Below are 11,423 nucleotides of genomic sequence, written 5' to 3' on the forward strand. Positions count from 1 at the left end.
ATCTAGTAATCTAGTAATATAATAAGAAGAACAAAATAAAAGGAAAGGGATAAGAAAGAAAAAAAAGAAAATCAATCATTTTATATCTATGTTTCATTATTAAACGCACTCTTGTTAAGATATCAATAGCGTATTTCAATAATATATTATCTCCTACAGGTTAAGGATATAATGCAAGGAAAGTTATTAAGAGGTGTACACATCTTTTGTACTGCAGTGTACTGTCACTGGGCGGTAATGTATACACAAGACGGATATCGAAGCCTGCCATGGGATCCATCTTTCATATAAAAAATCAATGAAATATTCTGGTCATAGGAAAATAATATGTTAATTATCAAAATTATCAAAATTTATTGCTTCTAACCTCCTCGGATACGAAGCGAACACTGATGCATCTATTCCTGTTTACAAATTCCGCCCAGAGAGAACTGGTTTCCATATATACGCAGAGTAACGCAACTGCAATTAACTTTCCTTGCATGATAACCTTGGTATAGGTTATAAATTTGTATCCTATAACACAATAGAACTTTGATATATTTGGGACTTGGTGTTGAAAGATTCATTTCTTACTAATCCTTTCTTCTGTTTGTATTACTGAAGAATACAAGCAAAAAGTTACTTCTCAAACATATGTATTCTTTTTCAACTCTTTCATTTTTTTAAGTACATAAATAAATAATAGATATTACGCACATACAATTCAAAAAACAAATGTCAGAAGATTATATAATTGCTGTTTTCCAGAATTTTTCTTGTAGAATACATTAAAATTATATTATTCAATGTAAAAGATGTGCATCATGAAATTGGTTTAAATTGTTCATTTAGTGAAAACATAATAAGAAACTAAATCCTGATGCACGATTGGAGAATATGGTTGGTCAGCGCTTTTCATTCAAATAATGCTATTTTGCATTTTGAATGAACCGAGAATAATTTCGAAATTATACTATTAAAGATAATCATAATAATCATAGTAATAATAGTAATAATAATAATAAATAATAATAACTACATATTCTGGGATTGTTTATAAAAAGAAAAGCGGATATGAACATTGTTAAATTATGATCTACTCTAATCTCATTCTGATGTTCCTGACCTTTGAATAGATTCGTTTATTCCTAGGCGAGCCAAAGTTAGAATATTAAACCATTAACACATTTGGAAAAATAAAGGTTTGGAGGATTTGTATGATTTGAAGTAAACTTCTATATATAAATTTGGCTTGGCTGTTTGTCTGTCTGGATGTTTGTTTGTTTGTATCCAAAAACGTCAAAACGGCTGAACCGATCGGGTCCAAATTTTTTGTGGGACATCACGTGACCACAGGGAAGGTTTATGAATGATAAAAATAAAAAAAATTTGTTTAAAGGTTTTTAATTTTGTAAAAAAATTTAAATTCTTGAAAATCCGCGAATATTTTTTTAAATCCGCAAAATTTTTTCTTCTTTGTTTTTAAATGTAAACAAAAAGAACATGTTCGATCACAATTTGAATAGAAGATGGGCGCGAAGCGCCCTAAAAGCCTAGTTAAGATAAAATTTATTTAATTTTTTGCTCCTGTGTTGTTATTGATTTTATCGACATTTTCCTTTTAGGATATTGTATGCTCCACAAGGTGAACTTTTCATTGCATATTTTAAAAGATTTATGTAAAAATATTTCCTGAGATTTTAGAAACCTTCACAGTTTTAACCAGCTTTAAAACATGTATTTTCATAAATACAGCATACAAAGATTCTTAAACCACAATATACTTTAATATTGATTGCGAATTGGATTGTTCCAAAAAAATTGTCCTTAAAGGGTTTCCTGAAAAGAGAACTTTTTGGACAACATCTTTGTAATGTTCAACAGGGTGTAAAAGTTGGTGTAGCATATTGTTCAGGGTATAAATATGTTGTAGCATATTGTTCAGGATATAAAACAAAGTGTAGCATATTGTTCAGGGTATAAATATGTTGTAGCATATTGTTCAGGATATAAAATATAGTGTAGCATATTGTTCAGGGTATAAATATGCTGTAGCATATTGTTCAGGATATAAAACATAGTGTAGCATATTGTTCAAGGTATAAAACATAGTGTAGCATATTGTCCAGGGTATAATACATAGTGTAGCATATTGTCCAGGGTATAAAACATAGTGTAGAATATTGTTTAGGGTATAAAACATGGTGTAGCATATTTTCCAGGGTATACAACACGGTGTAGCATATTGTTCACGGTATAAATATGTTGTAGCATATTGTCTAGGGTATAAAACATGGTGTAGCATATTGTCTAGGGTATAAAACATGGTGTAGCATATTTTCCAGGGTATACAACACGGTGTAGCATATTGTTCACGGTATAAATATGTTGTGGCATATTGTCTAGGGTATAAAACATAATGTAGCATATTGTTCAGGGTATAAATATGTTGTAGCATATTGTCCAGTGTATAAAACATAGTGTAGCATATTGTTCACGGTATAAATATGTTGTAGCATATTGTCTAGGGTATAAAACATGGTGTAGCATATTGTCCAGGGTATAAAACATGGTGTAGCATATTTTCCAGGGTATACAACACGGTGTAGCAAATTGTTCACGGTATAAATATGTTGTAGCATATTGTCTAGGGTATAAAACATAATGTAGCATATTGTTCAGGGTATAAATATGTTGTAGCATATTGTCCAGTGTATAAAACATAGTGTAGCATATTATCCAGTGTATAAATTATAGTGTAGCATATTGTCCAGTGTATAAAATATGGTGTAGCATATGGTCCAGGGTATACAACATGGTGTAGCATATTGTCTAGGGTATACAACATAGTGCAGCATATTGTTCAGGGTATAAATATGTTGTAGCATATTGTTCAGGATATAAAACATAATGTAGCATATTGTTCAGGGTATAATTATGTTGTAGCATATTGTTCAGGATATAAAACATAGTGTAGCATATTGCCTAGTGTATAAATTATAGTGTAGCATATTGTCCAGTGTATAAAACATAGTGTAGCATATTGTTCAGGGTATAAATATGTTGTAGCATATTGTTCAGGATATAAAACATAGTGTAACATATTGTTCAGGGTATAAATATGTTGTAGCATATTGTTCAGGATATAAAACATAGTGTAGCACATTGTTCAGGGTATAAACATAGTGTAGCATATTGTTCAGGGCATAAAACATAGTGTAGCATATTGTCCAGTGTATAAATTATAGTTTATCATATTGTCCACGGTATAATACATAGTGTAGCATATTGTTCAGGGTATAAAACATGGTGTAGCATATTGTCCAGGGTATAAAACATAGTGTAGCATATTGTCCAGGGTATATATTTGTTGTAGCATATTGTCCAGGGTATTAAATATGTAGTAGCATATTCTTCAGTGTATAAAATATATTGTCCAGGGTATAAAACTTGGTGTAGCATATTGTCGGGTATAAAACATGGTGCAGCATATTGTCCAGGGTATAAAACATGGTGTAGCATATTGTCTAGGGTATACAACATGATGTAGCATATTGTCCAGTGTATAAAATATGGTGTAGCATATTGTCCAGGGTATACAACATGATGTAGCATATTGTCTAGGGTATACAACATGGTGTAGCATATTGTCCAGGGCATACAAAATGGTGTAGCATATTGTGTAGGGTATACAACATGGTGTAGCATATTGTCTAGGGTATACAACATGGTGTAGCATATTGTCTAGGGTATACAACATGGTGTAGCATATTGTTCAGGGTATAAATTATAGTGTAGCATATTGTCCAGTGTATAAAATATGTTTTACCTGAACAAGGTTCCAATGACGAGCAGCTTTGACGATCTGATCAGTTACATTACTGCAGGCATCTCCGAATAATATAACCTTCCTTGGTTCCTGGTGAACCATATCAAACAGGGACTTCAACCCAACTCCAGGGTTACACTAAACACAATATATCATTTATGGTAAGCTCATTTAGATAATAAATATTATCCACTCCTCTCTGTTGGCTAATAAATGGTTAGCGAACTTATATGGTTATTGTTATCCACTCCTATCTCTTGGATGATATATGGTTAGGTAACTTATATGCTTATTGTTATCCACTCCTATCTCTTGGATGATGTATGGTAAACTAACTTATATGGTTAATATTATTCACTCCTGTCTTTTTAATAATAATATGGTAAATGCTGTTAATATAGTAATCTTGTAATTTAATAATCAGTAACCTATTAATCTAATAAACTAGTAATCTAGTTATCTAGTAATCTAGTAATCTAGTAATCTAGTAATCTAGTAATCTAGTAATCTAATAAACTAGTAATCTAGTAATCTAGTAATCTAGTAATCTAGTAATCTAGTAATCTAGTAATCTAGGAATCTAGTAATCTAGTAATCTTGTAAACTGGTAATCTAGTAATCTAGTAATCTAGTAATCTAGTAATGTAGTAATCTAGTAATCTTGTAATCTAGTAATCTTGTAATCTAGTAATCTAGTAATCTAGTAATCTTGTAATCTAGTAATCTATTATGCTCTGCGTGAAAATTATATTATGAGCACACGTATTATTTATTAATCTGTCTGTATCCTATTAAACTCTTCTTGTGTTCTATACATCTTCTAGAATAGTATTTATATAAATACATCTAGTCCCAGGGAAATTCAGTAAATAGGATAAAAGGAATTGAGTATTTGCCACAATTTCTAATTTTCTAATCACTATATCTTTGGAACCAAATGTTGCAGACCTTAGATATTTCAAACTTTGAATTCTGTTAGATAAAATAATCTGAGTTTGAAATATCAAAGGTTTACAACATCGGGGGTTCTAAAGATATTGAGGTTTAAATATTTCATTTTGTTCCAAATATTCAATTCTTTTTCATAGAATTCTGTTTTTAAAGCTATATTATTTTATTAAAAAAGTGAAATCTTCCATTTATTAAAGATTTAAAGTAAGCACTTAAAGTAGTTGAAACCAAATAGATGGCAACGTAGAATTTCTACACTCTCAGTATTCCAACGACACAAGTGTCAATTCAGTTTTTGTGTCCGACAAAATTATTAATAACAGTGATAATTTTGGAATAAAGTGCTTATCTTACAGTAAAATAAGTGCAATTTTAAGTATTCTTTATTTTCAGTTTTTACATTTTTTATTAAATTTTGAAAAACATGTCAACACATATATGTGAAAACATGTCAACATATATGTGAAAACATGTCAACACATATATGTGAAAAAATTTGGTTTGCCTTAAATTTGACACTTTTGATGTCGTGTATAATTGGTCCATTTCTCTGCTGCCACCTATTGTACTTGATAATCTATTTGGTTGAAACTATATTTTGATAAAAATATTTCTCATTTACAAAATAGATTGGTCGATTAATTTGAAGTTTGTTAGTTAATTAAAATTTTTGAAGCATTTACAATTTCATTTAACAATACAAACAGAAACTCTGAAGGGTAGATTATGTCTTATATATATATATATATAGATAATCATACCACAAACTCCAATTTTGTAATCATCTTTGTAATTTGATGGTGTAAACCTTAGATATTTCAAGCTTAAATTATTTGATCTAACAGAATTTATGTAATATCTAAGGTCTACGACATTAGTTTTCAAAGATATAGGGACTAGAAAATCAGAGTTTGTAACAAAGACTCAATATGTGTTTAAAAGAAAATGCGTATTGCAATGTTAAAAATCTCGCTTTCATTCAAGTTTAGATCAAAGTATTAAAGAAATAAATATACAGATATTTGCCAGAATACTTTTGATGTTTTTACCAAAGAATTCAGTTTTGCGGGTGACGATATAATGAAACGTAATAATCTTAATGGCATCATATACTTTTTACCAGTGTTCATTAACAACATATATAAAATTTTTGTGAATTAAATATTTACAACGTATTAGGTCTAAAATTAAAGAGTTTAAATTATTGTTTTATTATTTTAGTGAGTATGACGGGAAACAAATTAACGAATATTAAGTTCTAATTTCTATATTTTTATAACATGAACAATATATTGTTCGAATATCCAGAACAATCACTTTAATTCCTGCCCTACCACTATACTGTATATTCTCTTCATTAATCTCTGGTTATTAGCACAGCGTATAATAGGTTCAGCTGGCACTACCCCCCCCCCTCACCTTTCCTCCACATTTATATTAATTGGATAATACCATGCAATTCCATTTATTCTTATGAATTGCCAACATTAAACCTTTCTGCTTTCATACTATCATAAGCGTTTTAAATATATATATGTTTGTATTGATGTATATATACAGAAAAAAATATTCAAACATATACAAAAGGGTGTTCAGAGCGCTTCGCGTCGGTATTTTCTAACTATGTTGTTTTGACTGATACCACTTTCTCTTCGTAAAATGTAAAAAAACTAGGCTTTTAGGGCGCTTCGCGTTCTATTTCAATTTGGAATATAAAACAAAAACCAGGTTCTCAAATGTAAAATTTTGTGGACTTTTCTGTTTAGATTAAAGCTTTTTTCAGGCACAATTTTGTCCACTTTGACCAGCTATTAAAACCTTACTCAAGGACAGACAAGCAAATTTGCTACAAAATAGTTTTAGATATATTAAAGGTTTACACCATCATGTTGCAAAGATTTGAAAAATTACAATAAGGGTTAAAAAACTTGAGTTTGTGGCAAAGATTCAATTCCGGAATATATACAGATATGTAAACTGAAAATATATTTGGTTATTTGGGTGTCTGTATGTTTGTTACCAATGGCTATAGATGGCCAACTCGTAACACAGAAAAAATGTTTCATGGGTTACCAACGATGAGTGGCCGTTGGTCGTTTTCTGCCAAATTTCAGACGATTTTTTAAAAATCGTAGCCAATAGATTAATTGTTTTGACTTTTGAGGTCGTCTTCTGCCAAGTATTGGACGATTTTTAACACTTAAAAAATGGCAGTACGCAGTGGAACACTATTTTAACAAATTAAAGCAAGATGAAACCGCCTGGTTCTTTTTCCAGTATAGATGTACAAGGTTACTGATGACCCAAAACTCTATAAAATTTAACAATCTGAAGGATGAATATTATATTCTGCCCTGAACATGAGGTTCTAACTGATTTAACAAAGAAAGAAACAAGCATACAGTCTAGTTGCAGGGATCCAAACATGTAAGGAAAATACCAAACAATTTCAGTGCAGTCGTCTCTGAAGTCTCATCCTTTGTTGGTAACCCTTTATACATATTTATATATAAAATATTTTCTTCCTGCATAATGCTAATGAATTTCCCTTCTACTGCTACATATTTGTTAAAAACCCAACAAGAATTTTATCATCTAAAGGTTAATCATTAATATTTGATCAGATTTGAATATCTTAACTTTTCTAATATTTATTTAATTCATAGGCAGGAAATACAATCCGAGCTGAACACTTTAGAATTGTGGATATCGAGATCAAAGCTTGATTTTCTCTTCAGATAAATTTAATCTTAAGTTTGTATCAACAAAAGTGTATTTTACTCAATCAATCGAGTGCGGGTCGGGATCAAAAGTTCTAAAGTTTTCTGCTCAGAGCCTGCGATTTAAAAACTTCGGCTCGAGCCGTAATTCCATAAACCCAACTTTAAGACTCGATCTTCGACCCAACTCTGACTACAGCTTGTGTCCCGTGATTTACTGCTGCAAGATCTTCGGCTAGACTTTAGGATTTAGGCCCAATGAAAATAAAACCGACCTTGGTTGGTTTTAGTGGAGAATAAGGCTCAATATTGAATCTTGTTCTCATCAAAACCAACCGTGAAAATTCGCCATATAAAATATTGAACCGGTTTTTGAACTCAACTCTGTAGAAAATAAGATGCCGCTTGAATCCGAAAGCTCCAGCTGTAAACAAGGCCCAACGACAGCTTATAGTTAGACCCGAGCCGTATTTTCCCGAATTTTTTAAATCCCGGGTTCAGGAAAATTATCAAATTTAATAAGTAGATAAAAATGACCAGAGCTGAAAACTTTAGAATGTGATATTCTTAATCCTGATCAGTTACTTAACCTGGAGATTAATAACAAGAGGATAACAAGCATTATTTAATTTCGAGATTAAGAAAAAGAGTGGATCAAACATTAAGCTCGATATCCACCATTCTAAAGTTCCCAGCTCAGAGCTGGAAACATTTGTGCTGGATACTCTTAATCTCGATCACTTTTTTCTCGATATCCATTGCGGTGAAATTTTAATTTCAAAATAAATGCTTAATTTTTTCTTTTCAGGTATTACTCTAGGGTATGATTACCATGCAGGATATCATATAAAGATTAAACTAATCTGCAGATTAACAAAAAATCCAGAGCTTAGAACTTTTGTAATGTGGATATCGAAATTAATGCTCGATCTAGATCTTTTGTTAATCTGTAGATTAATTTATTAATTAATCTTTATTCATTCTTTTCAGCTATTACTCTTGCGGGATATCGAATAAAGAATAAAATAATCTGCAGATTAACAAATGGTCGAGATTGAGCATTAATTACGATATATACATTACAAGAGTTTCCAGCTCTGGATCTTTAGTTAATCTGCAGATTAATTTGATCTTTATTAAATATCCTGCATAGTAATCGTTCTATGTAGAGGAATAACTGAATAAAGAAATTAAGCATTGATCCTCAGATAAAAAGTTCCGCAGGGGATATTAAGAACAAGTGATCGGGATTAAGAGTAACCAGCACAAAAGTTCCCAGCTCTGGTCATTTTCATTTATTCGTTGAAATTGATGTATTACTAGATTCTATTTCTGCTTAATCCACTCTTTCCTCCTCTTTTTGTAAATCCCTAATGGATTCCGACCAATCTCATCATTAGCCGTGCAAAATTTCTAATTTTTCGGCTTCTGGTTGGCTGTTCAAGACTCTGCGTACACCACTCTAATTGGTTGAATTTTATGAACTTTCGTGGATACAGATTAAAATAATCGTAATATTAACAAAAAAGGAAATCAAGCATTGATCTTGATATCCAAAAGTTTTCAGTTCAGATCGAGCATTAATTTCGATATCCATTTTTAAAAAGTTCCCCGCTCAGAGCTGAAAACTTTAGAATAGGATATCCTTAATCCCGATCGGTTAACTAATCTGGAGATTAATAACAAGAGGAGAACAAGCATTATTTAATCTCAAGATTAAGAAAAAGAGTGGATCAAGCACTAATCCCGATATCCACCATTCTAAAGTTCCCAGCTCAGGTATGATTAATACTTACAGCAGTATTATTCCAATGCATTCTAATCCTATTATGAGGTAGAACTACTGGAGATTTATTCACATGTCTGATTGCTAGTTTTACTGCAGGCATCACTCCTTGTCCTATACTGGTCTCCATGTATCCTAGAGAGGTTGGGAAGAACCCGGCAAAGTGCACGTCGTGCTTGTTGTGCCTGTAGGAATGATCCATCAGGAGAACAGGGTTCACACAGATCAGGATCAAAGGATGGATCCATCTTACTCCCTTCATACCCAGATACCTCAACCTCACTCAACCTTTAGCTGAACACTTGTTGATCCATCCTGCTCCAGGGTTCAGGTAAACTCAATTTAGCCTTTCAACCCTCTGCTTTGATCTGTCCTAGAGTTTACACTTATGATATAATCATGGTTAGGCTCTACACTGTACAGTTTGATATCTAGCTTGTTTAGAAATAGATCAGAGTCGTAAGTCACCACAAAGGTTTATCAATGCGGAGACAGGACTGATCGTCTCAAGGGTTGTTGCTTGAATCTCCGGCCTCAAGGCGGTGTAGCCCGCACATTCTCGCAAAATCTCACTTCTTACACCACGCGGTTCCTAGATATACATACACAACCATCCTATACCAGTCTTATAACAGGATACAATAATACATACACAACCATCCTATACCAGTCTTATACCAGGATACAATAATACATACACAACCATCCTATACCAGTCTTATACCAGGATACAATAATACATACACAACCATCCTATACCAGTCTTATACCANGGTTGTGTATGTATATATATATATTAATTACCTGATGGTTGTGTATGTATTTATATATTAATTACCTGATGGTTGTGTATGTATTTATATATTAATTACCTGATGGTAGTGTATGTATATATATATTAATTACCTGATGGTTGTGGATGTATTTATATATTAATTATCCGATGGTTGTGTATGTATATATATATTAATTACCTGATGGTTGTGAATGTATTTAAATATTAATTTTTAATAATTTTGATCTTAAAGAGAAAAGTTTTACACATTATATTCGACTTCAGAAGAGGTATCAAAAAGGCAAAAAATCAAATAAATTAGTAACGTTAAATGTTCAATAAAAAGTATTTATTTGAGATGCTAGAGGTATATATATTTAAAGAGGGAAAAGGGCTAAGACAATACAATATATTAATACTATTTTTCAGTCCTCCGTTTCCCTGAAATGTACGTATTGATTTTAAATTCATAATAATTCATTCATGATAAGTCGTTGGACCGAATTTAATTAATTGAAGAGAGTTTACTGAACTATACAGCGCTCCAATTCATTAGATTTTGTCCTAGGTTTAAAAGTCAAAAGCTAACTCTCATTTCTTATCATTCACTATTATATTTTTATTATTTTTGTTAAAATTTGCATAAAATTCAAATTAAATTCATGAAATTTTTAAATTCTGAAATCTTGACCTCTAATTAGTCGGTTCTCTTTTTAAGATACAAAGGAGCTAATTCACTTGTCTCATCTTTGCGGTATAATCAACAAAAAATCATAAAGGAATTAAGTCTTTGTCACAAACTATGATTTTATAATCTCTATATCTTTGTAATCCAATGCCGTAGACCTTAGATATTTCAAACTATGAATTCTGATAGATGAAAACCTTTTTGGAAATATCAAAGGTTTACACCATCAGGTGGAAAAAATATAGGTATTAGAAAATCAGAGTTTGTTACTAAGACTCAATTCCTTTAAAAGTCTTGAGAAAATATTATCCAAGAAACCAATGTTTTCAAGGATGGTAATGGATACAATTAACCAATGTATCCAAGGATGGTAATGGATACAATTAGCCAATATATCATAGGATGGTAATGGATACAATTAACCAATGTATCCAAGGATGTTAATGGATACAAGTAGCCAATATAACCAAGGATGGTAATGGATACAATTAGCAAATATATCCTAGGATGGTAATGGATACAAGTAGCCAATATATCCAAGGATGGTAATGGATACAATTGATACAATTAGCCAATATATCCAAGAATTGTAATGGACACAAGCCAATATATCCAAGTTATCCAAGACTGGGAATGCATACAAATATACAAGGTATCCAACGTATCCAAGACTAAGTATGGATACAAATCTA

General features: G+C 31.4%; 1 protein-coding gene across 1 annotated transcript in view; it reads right to left on the reverse strand.

Annotated features, from left to right (window-relative positions):
* Nucleotides 1-9,773, reverse strand: part of LOC111701631 (uncharacterized) — a 66,168-nt gene extending 56,395 nt beyond the window's left edge. Inside the window, exons 1-2 of the mRNA XM_023473004.1 lie at nucleotides 9,279-9,773; nucleotides 3,812-3,949 (exon numbers count right to left, since the gene is read on the reverse strand). Of these exons, the coding sequence (XP_023328772.1) occupies nucleotides 3,812-3,949; nucleotides 9,279-9,530 (390 nt within the window). The 5' untranslated portion in view covers nucleotides 9,531-9,773. The remainder of the gene's footprint in view (nucleotides 1-3,811; nucleotides 3,950-9,278) is intronic.
* Between the last annotated feature and the right edge of the window lie 1,650 nt (nucleotides 9,774-11,423).

This window comes from Eurytemora carolleeae, unplaced genomic scaffold (assembly GCF_000591075.1).
Source record: "Eurytemora carolleeae unplaced genomic scaffold, Eaff_2.0 scaffold355, whole genome shotgun sequence".
In the NCBI taxonomy this organism is placed as follows: domain Eukaryota; kingdom Metazoa; phylum Arthropoda; class Copepoda; order Calanoida; family Temoridae; genus Eurytemora; species Eurytemora carolleeae.